Raw genomic sequence first — 22,504 nt, 5'->3', positions numbered from 1 at the left:
ATTCCCTTCTCCCTCATATGCTTATCTAGCCTCCCCTTAAATGCATCGATACTATTCGCCTCAACCACTCCCTGTGGTAGCGAGTTCCACATTCTCACCACTCTCTGGGTAAAGAAGTTTCTTCTGAATTCCCTATTGGATTTCTTGGTGTCTATCTTATATTGATGGCCTCTAGATTTTGCTCTTCCCCACAAGTGGAAACACTCTCTCTGTGTCTACTCTATCAAAACCTTTCATGATTTTAAAGACCTATTAGGTCACCCCTCAGCCTTCTCTTTTCAAGAGAAAAGAGACCCAGCCCGTTCATCCTTTCCTGATAGGTATAACCTCGCTGTTCTGGTATTATCCTTGTACCTGTAAATCCTTTTTGCACCCTCTCCAGTGCCTCTATATCCGTTTTTTATAATATGGTGACCAGGACTGTACGCAGTACTCCAAGTGTGGTCTAACCAAGTTTCGGTACATGTTTAGCATAACTTCCCTACTTTTCAATTCTAGTGCCTGGTTTGCTTTTATTATGGCCTTATTGACCTTGGTCGCAACTTTTAGTGGTTTATGTATTTGTACTCCCAGAACACTTTGCTCTTCTACCCCATTTAGATTCTTGTTTTCCAAGCCGTATGTGACCTCCTTATTTTTCGTTCCAAAATGTAATACCTCACATTTATACCAGCTGCCTGATCATCTACTCTATTTATCTGTCTATTTTATCTCCTCAGGCCATCGCCGGGTCTACAACCAGTGAGTCTGAAGGAAAGAGTGAAATAGCAATCAAATGCCAGTATAGCAACCAGATATACCTATATATTAATGTGCCAAATGTTCTGCTATATCCGGGGGATGTCATATACGTGACATTGACAGCTGTCAGTCAGCTAGATATCAGCGATGTCAGTCACTATTACTATATGGTAAGTTGGTGAAGTTTCTGTTCTTCCTCCATTCATTTCGCATCTAGATTAAAGTGCACTGTGCTGTGGTTTTGCTGCACTGATCTGTTGTTAGGAACCAGGTGAGTGCACACAGTGTCAGCCGTGGCTCAGTAGATTGCACTCTCACCTCTGAGTTAAGAAGGTCGTGGGTTCATAGTCCCACTCCAGGGATTTGAGCACAAAAATCCAGGCTGACACTTCCAGTGCAGTGCTGAGGGAGTGCTGCACTGTCGGAGGTGCTGTCTTTCGGATGAGATGTTAAACCAAGTCTGCCCTCTCAGGTGGACATAAAAGATTCCACAGTCACTATTTCGAAGAAGAGCAGGGGAGGTGTCCTGCCCAATATTTATCCCTCAATCAACATAACAAAAACAGGTTATATGGTCATTATCACATTGCTGTTTGTGGGAGCTTGCTATGCACAAATTGGCTGCCGCGTTTCCCACGTTACAACAGTGATTACACTTCAAAAATACTTCATTGGCTGTAAAGCACTTTGGGGTGGACGTGAAAGGTGCTATATAAATGCTTTCTTTTATGAAACTATTGCATTGGCAGAAGATAATCATTCTTTTTTAGTTACGATCAATTGTAACCAAACTCACCAGGCGGGAAACCCATGGGATCAGGTGAAACACCAGTTTTAACACCCAATATTACTCTCCAGTAACTTCAGTGGAAAGCAAAATTTGGCGGCAGTTTACGAATGAATATGTTAGGTTACAAGCGCTGCCCAGAATTTGCGTAAACTATGAAAGTTTCAAATAGGCAGAGCGCTATTTTGCTTTATTTAAAGAACAACAGGTAGTATACAATTTCAACCATGATAATCATACAGCACGGTGGCCTATGACTACTATGCACTGATTTAGTGATTGCCTTGATGTTGATTCCCAGACCTGCAGCGTGACGGAGAGTCTACTTAAGGAAACGTTCCCTTTTTAAAAAAATATTGCAGCCGATAATCAGGCGATATTTCAAGAGCAATTGAGGTTTATTGCCAGAGTAATTCAAATGGACCTTTACTTTTAAGACAATCTATGCCGCAGCCACCAAGGTGTGATTGAGGCTGCCATAAATGAGATGTGAAATATACATAAAATTCTGATTTTCATATTACAATACTACATAAGAATATAAGAACATAAGAAATAGGAGCAGGAGTAGGCCATTTGGCCCCTCAAGCCTGCTCCGCCATTCAATAAGATCATGGCTGATCTTCTACCTCATCTCCACTTTCCTGCACTATCCCCATATCCCTTGATTCCCTTAATATTCAAAAATCTATCGATCTCTGTCTTGAATATACTCAATGACTGAGCCTCCACAGCCCTCTGGGGAAGTGAATTCCAAAGATTCACCACCCTCTGAGTGAAGAAATTTCTCCTCATCTCAGTCCTAAATGGCCGACCCCTTATTCTGAGAGTGTGACCCCTGGTTCTAGACTCCCCAGCCAGGGGAAACATCCTCCCTGCATCTACCCTGTCAAGCCCTGTAAGAATTTTGTATGTTTTAATGAGATCACCTCTCATTATTCTAAACTCGAGAGAATATAGGCCTCATCTACTCAATCAGTCCTCATAGGACAATCCTCCCCATCCCAGAAATCAGTCTGGTGGACCTTTGTTGCACTCCCTCTATGGCAAGTATATCCTTCCTTAGGTAAGGAGAGCAAAACTGTACACAATACTCCAGGTGTGGTCTCACCAGGGCCCTATATAATTGCAGTAAGATGTCTTTACTCTTATACTCAAATCCTCTTGTAATAAAGGACAACATACCATTTGCTTTCCTAATTGCTTGCTGTACCTGCATGCTAACTTTCAGTTATTTGTGTACAATGACACCCAGGTCCCTCTGAACACCAACATTACCCAATCTCTCACCATTTAAAAAATACTCTGCTTTTCTGTTTTTCCTACTAAAGTGGATAACTTCATATTTCTCCATGTTATATTCCATTTGCCATGTTCTTGCCCACTCACTTGCTCTGAAATACGTACACGCGTAAAGAAACAAGAGCAACAGAGCTGAGGCATTTCATGACATTTGGATTGCAGAAAGTATAAATGAAATCTGAAAGGCTTCGATAAATATATTTGGAGGACTATGAATAATAAATGAAGCAGTGGGGTATCTAGCTAGCTATCTAACTAACTATCTAACTAACTAACTAATCTGTCTATCTAACAAGCTACCTAACTATCTATCTATCTAACAACTATCTAACTGTCTATCTAACAAACTATCCATCTGACAAACTATCTATCTATCTATCTAGTGCAGGAACACATCAGAACTAATGGCCAAGGAATTTATTTGTCCTTTTGTCTCATTAGCGTTGTGAGCGATTGGGCAGGATGATGCACGTGGTTGCATCATCCAATAGGTAGAGTGAACACTAGCGTGCCTTCTGGTCTTTTCTTGGTAGTTTTGGTATGTTCATATGATCATGTACACACTAAACAATCGAGGAAAGAAATATAAAATGATTTAGATAGATTCGATCGATAGACAGATTAGTTAGTTAGTTAGATAGTTAGTTAGATAAATAGCTAGCTAGATAGATAGATAGAGAGATAGTTAGATAGATAGATGGAGAGATAGATAGATAGTTTGTTAGATAAATAGTTAGATAGTTTGTTAGTAGATAAATAGTTAGATAGTTTGTCAGATAGATAGTTTGTTAGATAGTTAGATAGTTTGTTAGATAGACAGATTAGTTAGTTAGTTAGATAATTAGTTAGATAGATAGCTAGATAGATAGATAGTTTGTTAGATAGACAGTTATATAGTTTGTTAGATAGATAGTTATATAGTTTGTTAGATAGATAGTTTGTTAGATAGATAGATAGTTCGATAGTTTGTTAGACAAATAGATAGTTTGTTAGATAGATAGTTTGTTAGATAGACAGATTAGTTAGTTAGATAATTAGTTAGATAGATAGTGTAGTAATCTGGGATGTTATGATTAAGGTTATCCACCAGGTGGTGCTGTAGCTAGTGCTGCCACTAGTTAAGGTCAGGGGGTTGCTTCCTGTCAAGGTCAGCAAAGGTGGAAAGCCAGGATGCAGGATGCAGGCCTGTATATTTGCTACGCAGTTGTTAATAAAGTATACAGACTAATTCTAATATCTCGCCTCTTCAAGTTCTGGTTTCACTAAATGGATTTACCACACCTGTGGAGGAATCCAAACCAAAAGGGGGAGGAAAGCAAAACCAAGGAAGAGAAGTGAAAAAACATGGAGCACACCACATCAGCGGGGGAGCTGAGGAAGAAGAGGACATGTTCATAATGTATAGCATGTTAGAGAACATTCCAAAAGTGGCTCCTATCACATTGCAACTGATTGTAAATGACTCTAAGGTGAACTTTGAGGTTGATACAGGGTGCGGTGTAACCATAATGAACAAGGCAGAGTACTCAAAATTGTGGAACCGTGCAAAAGTTCCAGAGTTAAAGTCTTGCTCTCTGCATCTTAAAACATATACAGGTGAACGAGTAGTGACATTAGGTGCAGCTAATGTGACTGTGCAGCACAGGGACACAGTGGAACAGCTACCTATAGTTATAGTATCGGGTACCGGACCAAACCTGTTAGGTTGGGGCTGGATAAAAGAACTTAAATTAGACTGGGGAGCAGTAAATCAAATAGATGAGGGCAAACAGTTGACTTTGCAAGAAGTGTTGAGTGAACATGAGAATGTGTTCAAGGAGGAACTTGGCACATTTAATGGCCCTCCAGCTAAGATTTATGTAGACAAGGAGGCACCGCCAAGGTTTTTTAAACAACGACCTGTGCCTTATGCCATGAAACCAAAGGTAGAGGGCGAGCTTGACCGTCTATTGAGAGAGAACATACTGGAGCCAGTGAAATGTTCAGAATGGGCAGCTCCCATAGTACCTGTTCTAAAACTGGACAATTCGGTAAGACTCTGTGGAGATTATAAATTGACGGTCAATCGGGTGTCCAAATTAGAGCAGTATCCTATTCCCAAAACAGAGGATCTCTTTGCAAACCTGGCTGGAGGAAAGAAATTCACAAAGTTGGATATGAGTCATGTATACTTGCAGATTACACTGGATGACGAATCAAAGAAATATGTCACCATAAATACACACAAGGGCTTGTTTACATATAACCGCTTACCGTTTGGTGTCTCATCTAGTCCAGCTATCTTCCAGAGGACAATCGAAGGTGTACTGCAAGGGATTCCGCATGTTTCCATCTATCTGGATGACATTCTGGTGACGGGAAGAACCGACTAGGAGCATCTGAGCACTCTGAGAGAGGTTCTACAGAGATTGGAGAGGGCAGGGTTACAGCTCAAGAGGAGTAAGTGCACTTTCCTGGGGAATGAGGCCGTGTTCCTGGGACACAGAGTGGACGCCACCAGGCTCCATCCAATCAAGGAGAAGGTACAAGCACTGCAGGACGTCCCTGCTCCTACCAATGTGGCTGAGTTAAAAGCTTACCTGGGACTGCTGAACTATTATAACAGGTTTTTACCAAACTTGTCAACAGTGTTAGCACCGCTTCACAAACTACTGCACAAGGAGACACAGTGGCAGTGGGGAGAGGAGCAGGGGGTTTCATTTGAACAGTCCAAGAAACTGATGCTGTCGTCAGATGTGCTGGTTCACTACAATGCAGAGAAAGACATCAATCTCTCTTATGATGCTTCACCTTACGGGGTGGGGGCAGTTGTTTCACACCGCATGAAAGATGGAACTGAAAGACCAATAGGGTTTATGTCCCGAACTCTAACACCAGTGGAAAAAAACTTCCCAGTTAGATAAAGAGGGGATAGCAGTAATGTTTGGGTTACAGAGGTTCCACAAGTACATATATGGCAGGAAGTTCACCATATGCACCAATCATAAACCTCTTATCTCTCTTTTCAATGAAATGAAAGCAGTTCCACAGATGGTGTCAACCCCAGATCCAGAGGTGGGCAGTGACGTTGAGGGCATATGAGTATGTCATCATCTACAAGGCGGGCAAGTACCATGGGAACGCAAATGCCTTGAGCCGTCTTCCACTGCCAGGCACACCTATCCGTGCAGCTCCAGAGGACAGAGTTTTGATGTTGGAGGACACTGACACGGCACTTGTGACTGCAGAGCAAGTAAAAACATGGACATGTAAAGATCCAGTACTGTCTAGAGTTCGAGAGTATGTGGTGAGGGGATGGCCACAACATCCGGAAGGGACTGACTTCACACCCTACAGTGTCAGGAAAACAGAGCTGAGTGTGCAGGATGGTTGCGTGTTGTGGGGAGCACGAGTGATTATTCCACAGCCAGCACGACAGTCTATCCTAGAGCAATGACATCAGTGTCATCCTGGGGTCTTGAGTATGAAAGCCTTGGCTAGGAGTTACTTGTGGTGGCCAAAGCTAGATGAGGAGATAGAAAATCTAGTCAAGACATGCAGCACTTGTCAGGTACACAGGAATGCACCAGCAGCGGCTCCTCTCCACCCCTGGGAGTGGCCGGATAAACCATGGAGAAGATTGCACTTAGATTATGCGGGTCCATTCATGGGGAAGATGTTCCTCATAATCATTGATGCACATTCCAAATGGATGGATTTTTATCCTGTTAATTCTGCTTCCTCCACTACTACTATAGACTGCCTGCGTCAGAGCTTCATTAATCAAGGGCTACCGGAAATTGTGGTAAGTGACAATGCCACTTGTTTTATGAGTACGGAGACAAAAGAGTTAATGAGAAAAAATGGCATAGTAGAGGTGACCTCGGCTCCATATCATCTGTCCTCAAATGGACTTGCGGAGAGAGCGGTACAAACATTTAAAGAGATGACGAAAAAAAGTGCAGAAGGGAGTTTAGCAGCCAAAGTGTCACGGGTTCTGTTCAGCTACAGAATAACACCTCAATCCACCACAGGACTCTCTCCTGCTGAGATGTTATTAGGTCGTAGACTACGCTCCACTCTTGACCTTGTCCACCCAGACCTAAAAAGGAAAATGGAAAACAGACAAAACCAACAAAAAGAGAACCATGACAAAAGAACAAGGAGCCGAAGTTTTGGAGAAGGAGATGCGGTCCTTACCAGGAATTTCAGTTATGGACCAAAGTGGATTCCTGGCTTCATAGACTCAATGACAGGTCCAGTATCATACAAGGTCATGTTGGGAGATGGTAGGGTAGTACGCAGACATGTAGATCAGATACTTACCAGACAAGGGGAAATTGAAATTGAGGTTCCAGATGCAATGGCTGAGGACAGGGTTGCCCCCAGTTATCCAAGTGCATCTGTGGTGCCACCACCATGGACAGAGACAATTCCACAGGAACCTATTCGTCAAGAGGAAACCATCGTTGCAGAGTCAGATACTCTGAGCACTGCTCAGGAGCAGCTGGTGGCTTCACCACAAACAAGCAGGGACTTTACTGTTAGACGTTCACAAAGGCCTCGCAAGCCACCAGAGAGATTGACACTGACCTGTTAGATTCATCAAGTATGGAATATAGTGAATGGAGACTTCTTATGTGACCCTTAGGAATGGTTGGTTGTTAAGAAATTCATACTGAAATCTTAAGGGGGGAGGAATATAGTAATCTGGGATGTTATGATTAAGGTTATCCACCAGGTGGTGCTGTAGCTAGTGCTGCCACTAGTTAAGGTCAGGGGGTTGCTTCCTGTCAAGGTCAGCAAAGGTGGAATGCCAGGTTGCAAGATGCAGGCCCGTATGTTTGCTACGCAGTTGTTAATAAAGTATACAGACTAATTCTAATATCTCGCCTCTTCGAGTTCTGGTTTCACTACATAGATTTATCACAGATAGCTAACTAGATAGATAGATAGTTTGTTAGATAGATAGTTATATAGTTTGTTAGATAGATAGTTATATAGTTTGTTAGATAGATAGTTTGTTAGATAGATAGATAGTTTGATAGTTTGTTAGACAGATAGATAGATAGATAGATAGCCAGATCGTTTGTTAGATAGATAGTTTGTTAGCTAGATAGTTAGATAGTTTGTTAGATAGATAGATAGATAGATAGATAGATCATTTGTTAGATAGATAGATAGTTATATAGATAGATAGATAGATAGATAGAGAGAGATAGTTAGATAGATTAGATACGTCGATTGGATGGATAAATAGATAGATAGAGACTGACAGAAAGGTGAATAAACAATAAAATAAATGCATATGCATTGATGACTGAATCCTATTTGTTGAGGGACAGGACTGATGATTTGTAGAAGTGGTTCTGAAAGCTTCGACAGGATGGAGTTTCTGTTAGTGCTGCTCCATTTTGCAATGATGGCGATAGCTTCACTCTTTGCGAATGTGCACCGGCGAGGTCCGGCGATGAGCACACTTTGTGTGTAGTTGGGAATCGAACTGATATATGACATGTGAATGGCGGAATCAATCTGGGAGTGAAAGCTGAAAGCTGAGTCACACAGCGAAAAGCTGTCACGGTAGTAAGAGTGACCTGAAATTAGATTAAATCCAATCAAATCAAGAAAAATACGCTTTTTAAGTGACAGTCTCTAAAAGGAGATAATGCGGCCAAGTTCACCATATCTTTCCATGTTGAAAATGTATTTCCTATCTGAGGGGGCTTCAATCACTGTTATTTAATATTCCTAGGTGCTCAACAAAGGAAAGTTGCTGCATTCCGATAGAATTCAGAGGTCGGCCAACACTTCAGTTCCGATCAACATCACGAAGGATATGGTACCTTATTTCCGCATTGTTGCCTATTACATTATAAATATTAATAGCAACAGAACCATTGTCTCAGACTCGGTGCGGGTGGAAGTGGAGGACCGTTGTAATTCAAAGGTGTGTGGCGCATTTTACATATTTTTGGGGGGGTTTCATAAAGTCCTTTGGTGGTACGTGCACTTACCATGAGCAGTGGAAAGCATTGAACGTCTTCCTCGCACTCAATAATTAAAAGCTGTTTTAAGACATGAGACCATTGCTCTTGCTTTGGTCAGTGGAGAGTGATATCGGTTGGGGTGCAAACTTAACACCGCTCCCAATCCCGTCGGTTTCCGGCCAGGTGATTTATCTTAAAATTACCCCCATTTCCTGAAAATACCGTCTTTCCGGGTGAGATGTTAAACCGAGGTCCCCGTCTGCTCTCTCGGGTGGACGTAAAAGATCCCACGGACACTATTTCGAAGAAGAACAGGGGAATTCTCCCCTGTGTCCTGCCCAATATTTATCCCACAACCGCCATCAGTGAAACAGGTTATCTGGGTCATTATCACATTGCTGTTTGTGGGAGCTTGCTGTGCGCAAATTGGCTGCTGCCTTTCCCACATTACAACAGTGACCACACTTCAAAAAGTACTTCATTGGCTGTAAAGTGCTTTGGGACACCGTGAGGTCCTGAAAGGCACCATATAAATGCAGGTCAATCTTTGTTGGCTGTGAATTTGTGGTCAGTTTGACGGTGAACTGACAGCGCATGCCATCACACCGCCTTTGAAACGGACCGCCACTTTGGGACATGCGGAAATCCCAAGGTGGTGGTCTGTCAATGACAGCTCCAAAACTGGCTGTGCTGTGACTCACCCTGGCACAGAGCCGGCAATCAGTGAACTCTCGTAAATCGTTGAAGCTGCCGATAACCTCGGCTCTCTCGCAGTAATACCGCTGTTGAATTCCCCACTAAAAGTTAGACCCCAAGGGATTAGGTGTAACTGGGGTTTTAACAGCCTACTGACTGATTGCTAAACAAATGCTAAAGGCCTGGAAAACGAATTTTACTTGTGCGCAGTGTGAAATTTGCCCATTTTAATAAAATTTACATTTTTAAGAAACTTTTCAATAACAAAAATTGTAATTTTTTTAAAGTTTGTCCATCTTTATTTCAGGTTTGTCTTTTCCCCCTGTGCGAACCCCGATCTTTCTTTTGTTCTCTCTAACTATTTTAATAAGTTAGAATTTTAAGAGCTTACTCGCTTCCTTGTTCACTGTCTGTGAGAATTCTGCCTTTCAATTGGCTGCTTAGAGCATAGGAACATAAGAAATAGGAGCAGGAATAGGCCACTTGGCCCCTTGAGCCTGCTCCGCCATTCAATAAGATCATGGCTGATCTTGGGCCAAAAGCCACTTCCCCGCCCGCTCCCCATAATCCTTCACTCCCTTATCTTGCAAAAATCTGTCTATCTCCACCTTAAATGTATTTAATGACCCAGCCTCCTCTGGGGCAGAGAATTCCACAGATTTACGACCCTCTGAGAGAAGAAATTCCTCCTCATCTCAGTTCTAAAAGGGCGACCCTTTATTCTGAAACTGTGCCCCCACATTCTAGATTTCCCCACGAGGGGAAACATCCTCTCTGCATCTACCTTGTCGAGCCCCCTCAGTATCTTATATGTTTCAATAAGATCACCTCTCATTCTTCTAAACTCCAATGAGTATAGGCCCAGCCTGCTCAACCTTTCTTCATAAGGCAACCCTTTCAACTCAGGAATCAACCTCGTGAACCTTCTCTGAACTGCCTCCAATGTGACATCACAGCAGTCCGAACAATGAGATTCCTATTAAGTTCCGTTGAATTGAATAGAAGGTCGGAAAAACCCGAAGTTCTCAACTGAGGGATCGCGAGATCCTTGTGCGGAGTGTACTTCAGGGCCGGCAGCAAATGCTGACCGCAAAATCAGGGCCATTATAAATCTGAGATAATACGTGGGGTGGGGGGGGGGAATGCAATTATGACCTAACTCACCTGACGGATTTTAATCACCATTCAGTGGAGAGCGACATTGGGCGGGGGTGTAAAAGCAGGCGTTCCTTCCGATGCCTTGGGTCTCCTTCCCTGCGAGTTAGGTTAAACTTAACACTGTATATGGTATATTGAGGATGAAGATCGGATGGTAATTTACAGTTTCAGGTCCAACCTGCCTTGCATACGGATAACAACCGACGGGATTTGCTGCTGTCAGTTTTCTCCGACAGTACAGCGGACGTCTTTGTGCAAGCAGTGGATAATCAACTTTATGGACGCAATAAGGACATAAGCACATTTCAGAAGGTGAGAATCGGCAAAGGCACAATGGGCCCAATGGCCTCCTTCCACATTGTATGATTACATAAGAACATAAGATGTAGGAGCAGGGGTAGGTAATTTGGCCCCTCGAGCCTGCTCCGCCATTCAATAGGATCATGGCTGATCTGATCTTGGCCTCAACTCCACTTCCCTGCCTGCTCCCCATAACCCTCGACTCCCTTATCATTCAAAAATCTGTCTATCTCCACCTTAAATATATTCAATGATGATCCAACCTCCACAGCTCTCTGGGGAAGAGAATTCCAAAGATTCACGACTCTCTGAAAGAAGAAATTCCTCCTCATTTCCATTTTAAAAGGGTTTCCCATTATTCTGAAATTATATCCCCTAGTTCTAGATTCCCCCACGAGGGGAAACATCCTCTCATCATCTACCCTGTCAAGCCACTTCAGTATCTTATATATTTCAATAAGATCCCCTCTCACCCTTCTAAACTCCAGTGAGTATAGGCCCAACCTGCACCTGAGGTGTCCATGGGGGGTGATTTTGCCAATGGGGAGCTTTTGGAGGCGGGGCTCCCACTTGTCAGGTTTCAGTCCCGCCCCCATCAACTTCTGGCCAACCCACGCTATTTTCCCTTGATTGACCTTGTTAAGCACACCCAGTGGCCTTAGCAGGCCAATTAAGGGAAAGCCAGTTACAGAGAACATCAGCGTATGACGTTTCATCTGTCAAATATTTTGGACAGATGAATTGTCATCATTTGACAGCTCTGTGAAGCTGTCAAACACTGACATTCTCTGTAGTTTGATGAGTTCTTGAATTCAAGAACTCATCAAACCTCTTTCTTTTGCAGAAATTAGATGGTTGCTGCATTGGAGAATGCAACGGTCATCTGTCATCTCTGCCGCGGAGATGCGAGACTCTCCGCATACCAACTGACCGAAGCCTGCAGGAAGAAGCAAAGGTAAGTAAACTTTTTCTAACACTTTCCACTTAACTCACATACTCACCTCTCCACACTTGCACCCATCACTTACCTTCACAGCGCACTTTTGCACCCCTCCGACCCCTGCAGACCCACTACTCACCTCGGTGACCCTGGCGGGGATCGGAGCCTTCAGGAAGCCTGCAGTTGTGTGGCCAAAATGGGGATAATCCTCTTATCTGCCTATTAACTACCTGTTAAGGTAGATGGCACAGAGGCGGGTTGGGCACCCGCCCCTAAATTCTGCCATTTTCCCGGCAGTCCCGCCTCCATACCCGCCTCCCCAGGCCTGGCAAGATCGCGTCCCATGATTCTTACTGGTGCAATGCTTGAACACAAGGTTAGGCTAATACTATTTAATCATTCAAAGCTAAGTGATGTCTGTATCATGCTTGATTTAAAAGGAAAGGTAACACGTACATTTTCTCCGACGGAGTAGTTTTTTTACAGAAAGGACTTGTACGACTTTGGCTCCTCGTATGGCGGCGGACGGAATGCGGTCGGGGTCTTCGAAGATGCTGGGCTGCGTCTCATCTCCGATCTAATGGAATCGACCGACCTACGTGGTAGAAAATGCTTTTTCATTTTGTTTACGCTAGGCAATTAGGGAAACTGATAGGTTTCTGCCAAGTACCTGTTGCAAATAGGCCGCCCAAAGTGCTGCCCAGCCGAGGCGGGTTTCTGCTGGGTGTTGTGTTACCACTGATGTGAGGGCTCACCAGGTAAGCTGCCTTAGGAACAACGAAACGTTAGGCACAGGAGTTGGTCACTCAGCCCCTCGAAGCCAGCTCCACCATTCAACGAGATCACGGCTGATCTGTGTAAAGTCCGCGCCTCAATAATACACGGACTTCGGGAGAACAGTTTAACAGGTACTTTACTGAACAGGAGGGCAACATCAGACTGAAATACAGAAGCCTGCTAGGGCCTTTTATACAGGGGTGGTCACTGCCGGTACTGCAGTCTAAAACCAGTTCTTCCCTTAAAGGTACATACACAGCAATTCCTCCCCTTTTAGATAAACAGTACATAACATTCATTTAACAACTAAATAATAACTAATTAAAACTTTCTGGATATTATATACATCAACTGAAATAATCATTTATAAGTTCAGTCTTTGAGGAGGCTTCCTGATCCTGACTGGATAGCGCCTTTCTCGTGTATCCTGTTCTTGCGGCGAAGCTGATTCTGGTTCATGGTCACTCGTTGGTTCGTCAGCTTCCAATACCACTGCTTCTGAGGTAGACGCAATCTGTACTTCAGGTTGATTATCAGGTGCACCTTCTCGTGGCACAGGTTTGGCTTGTTCCTGTGACTCTAGAATCTGGTCAGCATGGCGCCTCACAATGCTCTCTCCAACGTCCACTGTGTACATTAGTGGTCCCTGCTGTGTGCATATCGTTCCTGGCTGCATTTTTCTGTTCGGTAGTCACGGGCCAAGACTGGTTGCCCTACCTTGAAGCTCCGGGTTGGCTTCTCATTTATGTGCTGGAATTGCTTATCCTCAACATCTCGTCTTATGTTTGGTTTGAGCAAATCCAGGCGACATCTTAGCCTTCGGTTGAAGAACAGTACGGCTGGAGCTTGGTTGGTTACTGCATGTGTCGCATTCCGGTAAGCAAACAAGAAACTATCCACCTTGTGTTGTAGTGGTATGTCGTCATTATACATTGCCTTTATGGCCTTTTTAAAGGTCTGAACAAACCTCTCAGCCAATCCATTTGTGGCTGGGTGATATGGGGCAGATGTGTAATGTTTCACCCCATTATTTTTCAAGAACCTCCGGAAATCCTCAGACACAAACTGTGGCCCATTGTCGGAGCAAATCTGTTCTGGCAACCCATTCCTGGCGAAGATGGTCCTTAGGACTGCAATAGTTTTCTCCGTGGTGGTGGAGGACATTTTAATGACCTCTGGCCATTTCGAATGGGCATCCACAGCGATTAGAAACATTGAGTACATAAATGGACCAGCAAAATCAATGTGTACCCATTGCCATGGAGATGAGGGCCACTCCCATGGATGTAGCGGGGCCTGTGGTGGAGCGTTTTGGACCTTCTGGCATCCTGTGCATCTCTTGGTCATATCCTCGATTTCTTTATCAATTCCTGGCCACCACACAAACGCCCTGGCTAGGCTCTTCATTTTTACCCCTCCCAGATGACCCTCATGAAGCTCATTGAGCACTCTATCTCTCAACGTGGGTGGAATTACCACTCAGGATCCACACATCAAGGTTCCCCGGCACACTGACAGCTGTTCTCTCCTTGGCAAGAATGCTGGCAACAGTGAGTCATCATATGCTGGCCATCCCTTCACCGTCAAATCGTAGATCCGAGAGAGTGTCGGGTCATTTCGGGTTTCCTTCTCTATATTCGAGTTTGTAACAGGCAAACATTCGACTATGGATGCATGGAATATCTCAACAGGGTCCACTGCTGGTGTTTCTTCTACCGTAGGCAACGGTAGGCGCGACAGCCCATCAGCATTTCCATGCTGTTTCATACCCTTGTACCCTATGTCGTACTGATGTGCCCCTAGAAAAAGTGACCATCTTTGCAGCCTTTGCGCCGTCATCACCGGAACGCCCTTCTTTGGGTTAAAAATGGAGACCAGGGGCTGATGATCAGTCAGTAAGGTGAATTTCTGCCCGTGCAGATAGTGATTGAACTTCTTCACCCCCCACACCAGGCTGAGGGCCTCCCTGTCAATCTGGGCGTAGTTACGCTCGGCTGAGGTTAGCGATCGCGATGCAAAGGCTATTGGCCTCTCTGAGCCGTCACGGAATTTGTGTGACAGTACCGCTCCAATGCCGTAGGGTGACGCATCACATGCCAACCGAATCAGTAGTGTTGGGTTGTAGTAGGCCAATACTTCTTTTGAAGTGATTAGGCATTTACATTCCTGAAAGGCATGCTTACACTCATCACTCCATTTCCATGTCACTCCAGTTTGCAGCAGGGCGTTCAGTGGGTGCAGAATTGTAGATAAATTCGGCAAGAACTTATGCTAGTAGTTCACCAACCCGAGGAATGACCTCAGTTACGACACATTTTCCGGTGCTGGAGCCTTGACTACAGCCTCAATCTTGTCCGGCGACTTATGCAACCCTTCCTCATCAATCATGTGGCCACAATACGAGATTTGTCTCCTGAAGAACTCGCATTTGGGGCAGTTGGCTCGTAGCCCATATTCCTGTAATCTCGTGAGCACCTGCCCCAGGTTGGCAAGGTGTTCATTGTCATTTTCGCCCGTAACCAGGATGTCGTCCAAATAACACTGGGTCCCTGGGATCCCTTGCAGGACTTGTTCCATTGCCCTCTGCCAAATAGCCGGGGCCGATGCTACCCCGAATACCAGTCGATTGTACTGGTAAAGGCCTTTGTGAGTGTTTATCGTGAGGTATTTTCTAGATACTTCTTCCACCTCCATTTGTAGATACGCTTGAGCCAGATCAATCTTTGTAAAACGTTTCCCTCCAGATAGTGAGGCGAAAATATCTTCTATCCGCGGAAGTGGATACTGTACTGTGTGCAGGACTGGGTTCACAGTCACCTTGAAGTCCCCACAGATGTGAACCTTCTTTGGCTCCCCAGGCGTGCTGCTCAATGCTTGCTTCATTACAGGAATGATGGGTGTGGCCCACTCGCTCCAGTCCACCTTGGACAGCACACCCGAACACTCCAGACTCTCCAGTTCAGCTTCAACGGCTGGGCAGATCGCGTATGGCACCGGTCTGGCCTTGCAAAATTTTGGGGTTGCGTTATCCTCAATCTTTATGGTTGCCTTTACTCCTTTTAGAGTCCCAAGTCCTTGTTGGAACACCTCTTCCGCGTCAGATAGAATTTGTGACAGATGTCCAGGTGCGACGTCATCATCCTTTTTGTCAGTCACAGTTAGTGCCAGAATGGAATGCCAATCCAATTGTATTTTTTGGATCCATTCACGTCCCAATAATGGTGGTCCTCCATCTCATAGTATATACATATATAGTTTCTGTGTTTCCTTGCCGTTATATTTAACTGGCACCCTTATTTTTCCTCTGGGGTAGACCTTTTGCCCCGTGTATGTCTTCAATACAATGGACGTGTCCTTTAAGGGTATGTGTGAGAATAGCCGCTCATAGTCTCGTCGATTCATGACAGTTAGGGCTGATCCTGTGTCCAATTCCATCTTTACTGGGGACCCTGCTATCATGAGGGTGACCCAAATGGTTCGGTGATCTTCCATTGCGATCATGTTGTGTAACTTTAGACAACTTAGTCTCCTGCTCCCGGAGTCCTTATCACTCTCCTGATCTTCCGAACTACTGTCTGTCAGTTTCTTTACTTTCCTGTACTGTTCCTTAGTAGTTCTTGTCGTGTGGGTTTTCTTTTCCGACCTGCAGACTCTTGCTATATGTCCCATTTTTCCACATTGCCTGCATACTTTGTCCTTAAATCAGCAGTCCTTCTGCTCATGGGTTGTTCTGCCGCAGCGATAGCACTTTTCTGCTCCATATGCCATTTCGTTAGTGCTGTGTTCTTGTGGTTTCTGTTGTATTTCCGCAGCTCCCCGTGCTGCTGCTTCGTAGGATACTGCCACGCTGAAAGCCTGTTCTAGCGTCAGGTCCTTTTTTGAAAGTAGTTGTTTCTGGGTTCCTTCACTCTGGAGCCCGCAGACAAACTTATCCCGCAAGGTGTCTGCCAGTCCTGCTCCGAACTGGCAGTGCTTCGATAACTTGCGTAGTTCCGTAAGATAGTCAGCATTGCTCTCATCTTTGTGCTGGTTTCTTTTATGGAACTTGAATCTTTCTGCTATCAGCAGCGGTGTAGGGTTTAGCTGTTCCTGTAAGGTATTAACAATCTCCTCAAAACTTTTCTCCATTGGTTTAGCTGGGGTAATTAAATTCCGCAATAGGCCGTACGTACTCGCGCCCATTAAATTCAATAATACCGACGCCCTCTTTCCATCGGCCACCTCATTTGCCTTGCAGTACACTTCAATTCTTTCCACATACGTGGTCCAGTCTTCTACCTCGTTGTCGAAAGTAGTGATACTGCCACTTTTCGGCACCTTGGGTGATTTAAAATGGCGCCTCCCGCGCTTTTTCTTCTTCCCCAATGGAATAAAATGGCGCCTCCCGCGCTTTTCTGTCTTCCCCAACGGGATAAAATGGCGCCACCCGTGCTTTTCCTTCTTCCCCTTGCAGCCGCGCTGCTCCTAGCGTTCTATGGGGTAATGGCGGAGACCCACGGCTTCGGCGCGTCTCGCTTTCCTTCCCCCCCGTTTATTTTCTCTCCGCTGCCCGGTTCTTGAGCACCGACCGCGCCCTGTGCGCTCCACCCTCTCTCTCTCTTGTTTTCTTTTCCCGGCGACGCTGCGCGGCCCGTTTTGTAGAGCCGCTCGATCGAGCTTGAGCCGGCCGCAGTCCGGAAGGGTCAGCGCACTATCTGCTACCAGCACGATTTGCTGGAACACCTTAACTGGGGAGTCAAGCACAGCTCTCCACAGTCTCTCCCGCAATTCTCCGAACACCGATGAATTCTTTGGGCGGTTGCCCGCGGTCGACGCCCGTTGCTCAGACTACGACCTCCAAGAAACCTCCTCTCAGGGCGAGATCCCCGTGAGATGATGCCACACTGCAGGTGAGTTCGAACTTACTCGTCGCCACTGTAAAGTCCGCGCCTCAATAATACACGGACTTCGGGAGAACAGTTTAACAGGTACTTTACTGAACAGGAGGGCAACGTCAGACTGAAATACAGAAGCCTGCTAGGGCCTTTTATACAGGGTCACTGCCGGTACTGCAGTCTAAAACCAGTTCTTCCCTTAAAGGTACATACACAACAATCTGCACCTCGACTCCATTTACCCGCCTTGGCTCCATAGTCCTCGATCCCCTTTACCTAACAAAACTAATCGATCTCAGTGCTGAGAGCTCCAGGTGTTCATTCCCCAGCATCCACTGCCTGTTGGCGGAGAGAGTTTCAAATTTCCACTGCCCTTTGTGTGAAAAAATGCTTCCTGATTTTGACCTCGATCTTGATAGGTCTTTGCCCGAGAAGGCGGGGTTGCACTGTAATACAGCATAGCTCCATAAATGTTCTGTTTCAGTTCTGTTGTTTATAGTTCATAGAATCATAGAAATTTACAGCACAGAAGGAGGCCATTCGGCCCATCGTGCCTGCGCTGGTCGAAAAAGAGCCATCCAGCCTAATCCCACTTTCCAGCTCTTGGTCTGTAGCCTTGCAGTTTACGGCACTTCAAGTGAATACCCAAGTACTTTTTAAATGTGATGAGGGTTTCTGCCTCTATCGCCCTTTCGGGCAGTGAGTTCCAGACCCCCACCATCCTCTGGGTGAAAAAAGTGCTCCTCAACTCCCCCCTAATCCTTCTACCAATTACTTTAAATCTATGCCCCCTGGTTATTGACCTCTGTTAAGGGAAATAGGTCCTTCCTATCCACTCTACCTAGGCCCCTCATAATTTTATACACCTCAATCAGGTCTCCCCTCAGCCTCCTCTGTTCCAGAGAAAACAAGCCCAGTTGTGTGCCTGGGAGCAGTAGGTTACTAATAACACTGCAGACATTGGCAAGGCCTGATGACATTTAACAAGGTATTAGCAGGCATGATTGAATATGACATTCAGATGTCAGCTGTGGCTCAGTGGTAGCATTGTCACCTCTAAGACAGAGGGACAGGGGTTCATAGCCCCAATCCAGAGACTTGAAAACATAATCTAGGTTGACGCTGCAGTGCAGCAGTGAAGGAGTGCTGCATTGCCGGAGGTGCCTTCATCCATGCCTTTGTTACCTCTAGACTTGACTATTCCAACGCACTCCTGGCTGGCCTCCAACATTCTTCCCATTCGTGAACTTGAGGTCATCCAAAACTCGGCTTCCCGTGTCCTAACTCGCACCAAGTCCCGTTCGCCCATCACCCCTGTGCTCGCTGCCCGTGTCCTAACTCGCCCCGAGTCCCGTTCACCCATCACCCCTGTGCTCGCTGCCCGTGTCCTAACTCGCACCAAGTCACATTCGCCCATCACCCCCTGTGCTCGCTGCCCGTGTCCTAACTCGCACCAAGTCACATTCGCCCATCACCCCTGTGCTCGCTGCCCGTGTCCTAACTCGCACCAAGTCACATTCACCCATCACCCCTGTGCTCGCTGCCCGTGTCCTAACTCGCACCAAGTCCCGTTCACCCATCACCCCTGTGCTCACTGCCCCGTGTCCTAACTCGCACCAAGTCCCATTCGCCCATCACCCCTGTGCTCGCTGACCGTGTCCTAACTCGCACCAAGTCACATTCGCCCATCACCCCTGTGCTCGCTGACCGTGTCCTAACTCGCACCAAGTCACATTCGCCCATCACCCCTGTGCTCACTGCCCCGTGTCCTAACTCGCACCAAGTCACATTCACCCATCACCCCTGTGCTCGCTGCCCGTGTCCTAACTCGCACCAAGTCCCGTTCACCCATCAACCCCTGTGCTCGCTGACCGTGTCCTAACTTGCACCAAGTCACATTCGCCCATCACCCCTGTGCTCGCTGCCTGTGTCCTAACTCGCACCAAGTCACATTCGCCCATCACCCCTGTGCTCGCTGCCCGTGTCCTAACTCACACCAAGTCCCGTTCGCCCATCACCCCTGTGCTCGCTGCCCGTGTCTTAACTCGCACCAAGTCACATTCACCCATCACCCCTGTGCTCGCTGCCCGTGTCCTAACTCGCACCAAGTCCCGTTCACCCATCACCCCTGTGCTCACTGCCCCGTGTCCTAACCCGCACCAAGTCCCATTCGCCCATCACCCCTGTGCTCGCTGACCGTGTCCTAACTCGCACCAAGTCACATTCGCCCATCACCCCTGTGCTCGCTGACCGTGTCCTAACTCGCACCAAGTCACATTCGCCCATCACCCCTGTGCTCACTGCCCCGTGTCCTAACTCGCACCAAGTCACATTCACCCATCACCCCTGTGCTCGCTGCCCGTGTCCTAACTCGCACCAAGTCCCGTTCACCCATCAACCCCTGTGCTCGCTGACCGCGTCCTAACTCGCACCAAGTCACATTCGCCCATCACCCCTGTGCTCGCTGACCGTGTCCTAACTCGCACCCAGTCCCGTTCGCCCATCACCCCTGTGCTCGCTGACCGTGTCCTAACTCGCACCAAGTCCCGTTCGCCCATCACCCCCTGTGCTCACTGCCCCGTGTCCTAACTCGCACCAAGTCCCATTCGCCCATCACCCCTGTGCTCGCTGACCGTGTCCTAACTCGCACCCACTCCCGTTCGCCCATCACCCCTGTGCTCACTGCCCGTGTCCTAACTCGCACCAAGTCCTGTTCGCCCATCACCCCTGTGCTCGCTGCCCGTGTCCTAACTCGCACCAAGTCCCGTTCGCCCATCACCCCTGTGCTCGCTGCCCGTGTCCTAACTCGCACCAAGTCACATTCGCCCATCACCCCTGTGCTCGCTGACCGTGTCCTAACTCGCACCAAGTCACATTCGCCCATCACCCCTGTGCTCGCTGACCGTGTCCTAACTCGCACCAAGTCACATTCGCCCATCACCCCTGTGCTCGCTGACCGTGTCCTAACTCGCACCAAGTCACATTCGCCCATCACCCCTGTGCTCGCTGACCGTGTCCTAACTCGCACCCAGTCACATTCGCCCATCACCCCTGTGCTCACTGCCCGTGTCCTAACTCGCACCAAGTCCCGTTCACCCATCACCCCTGTGCTCACTGCCCGTGTCCTAACTCGCACCAAGTCCCGTTCGCCCATCGCCCCCTGTGCTCACTGCCCGTGTCCTAACTCGCACCAAGTCCCACTCACCCATCGCCCCCTGTGCTCACTGCCCGTGTCCTAACTCGCACCAAGTCCCGTTCGCCCATCACCCCTGTGCTCACTGCCCCGTGTCCTAACTCGCACCAAGTCCCGTTCACCCACCACCCGCTGTGCTCACTGCCCCTTGTCCTAACTCGCACCAAGTCCCGTTCACCCATCACCCCTGTGCTCACTGCCCGTGTCCTAACTCGCACCAAGTCCCGTTCGCCCATCACCCCCTGTGCTCGCTGCCCGTGTCCTAACTCGCACCAAGTCCTGTTCGCCCATCACCCCTGTGCTCACTGCCCGTGTCCTAACTCGCACCAAGTCCCGTTCACCCATCACCCCTGTGCTCACTGCCCGTGTCCTAACTTGCACCAAGTCACATTCGCCCATCACCCCTGTGCTCGCTGCCCGTGTCCTAACTCGCACCAAGTCACATTCGCCCATCACCCCTGTGCTCGCTGCCCGTGTCCTAACTCGCACCCAGTCACATTCGCCCATCACCCCTGTGCTCGCTGACCATGTCCTAACTCGCACCAAGTCACATTCGCCCATCGCCCCCTGTGCTCCCTGACCTACATTGGCTCCCGGTTAAACAGCGCCTCGATTTCAAAATTCTCGTCCTTGTTTTCAAATCCCTCCACGACCTCGCCCCTCCCTATCTCTGTAATCTCCTCCAGCCCCACAACCCCCCGAGATATCTGCGCTCCTCTAATTCTGCCCTCTTGAGCATCCCTGATTATAATCGCTCAACCATTGGCGGCCGTGCCTTCTGTTGCTGAGGCCCTAAGCTCTGGAACTCCCTGCCTAAACCACTCCGCCTCTCCACCTCTCTTTCCTCCTTTAAGACGCTCCTTAAAACCTACTTCTTTGACCAAGCTTTTGGGCATCTGCCCTAATTTCTCCTTATGTGGCTTGGTGTTAAATTTTTTATTTTTAAATATTCCTGTGCAGCACCTTGGGACGTTTTACTACATTAAAGGCACTATATAAATACAAGTTGTTGTTGTAGTTTGGCTAAGACTTTAAACTGACCCTGTGTGGACATAAATGGTCCCACAGCACTATTTCGAAGAGGAGCTGTGGTGTTCTCCCGATGTTTTGGTCAATATTTATCCTTCAGCCAACATCACTATTACCGCCCCATCAGTCTTCTCTCAATCATCAGCAAAGTGATGGAAGGTGTCACCGACAGTGCTATCAAGTGACACTTACTGACCAATAACCTGCTCACTGATGCCCAGTTTGGGTTCCGCCAAGACCACTCGGCTCCCGACCTCATTACAGCCTTGGTCCAAACATGGACAAAGGAGCTGAATTCCAGAGGTGAGGTGAGAGTGACTGCCCTTGACAACAAGGCAGCATTTGACTGAGTGTGGCATCAAGGAGCCCTAGTAAAACTGAAGTCAATGGGAATAGGGGGGAAAACTCTCCACTGACCGGAGTCATACCTAGCACAAAGGAAGATGGTTGTGGTGGTTTAAGGTCAATCATCACAGCCCCAGGACATCACCACAGGAGTTCTTCAGGGCAGTGTCCTAGGCCCAACCATCTTCAGCTGCTTCATCAATCACCTTCTCGACAACATAAGGTCAGAAATGGGGTTGTTCGCTGATGCCTGCACAGTGTTCAGCGCCATTCACAACTCCTCAGGTAATGAAGTAGCCCATGCCCACCTGCAACAAGACCTGGGCGACGTTCAGGCTTGGGCTGATAAGTGGCAAGTAACATTCGCGCCACAGAAGTGCCAGGCAATGACTA

At 47.1% G+C, this 22,504-nt stretch overlaps 1 protein-coding gene across 1 annotated transcript in view; it reads left to right on the top strand.

Annotated features, from left to right (window-relative positions):
• Positions 1-22,504, top strand: part of LOC147095718 (complement C3-like) — a 108,993-nt gene that overhangs the window by 49,357 nt on the left and 37,132 nt on the right. The window contains exons 8-11 of the mRNA XM_085973701.1: positions 720-911; positions 8,565-8,759; positions 10,819-10,965; positions 12,369-12,495. Coding sequence (XP_085829827.1) covers positions 720-911; positions 8,565-8,759; positions 10,819-10,965; positions 12,369-12,495 — 661 coding nt within the window. The remainder of the gene's footprint in view (positions 1-719; positions 912-8,564; positions 8,760-10,818; positions 10,966-12,368; positions 12,496-22,504) is intronic.

This window comes from Somniosus microcephalus, unplaced genomic scaffold (assembly GCF_052327205.1).
Source record: "Somniosus microcephalus isolate GS21.2 unplaced genomic scaffold, FLI_Smic_1.0 unresolved_chr1, whole genome shotgun sequence".
Taxonomy (NCBI): domain Eukaryota; kingdom Metazoa; phylum Chordata; class Chondrichthyes; order Squaliformes; family Somniosidae; genus Somniosus; species Somniosus microcephalus.
This window is presented reverse-complemented; position numbering and strand designations above follow the sequence as displayed.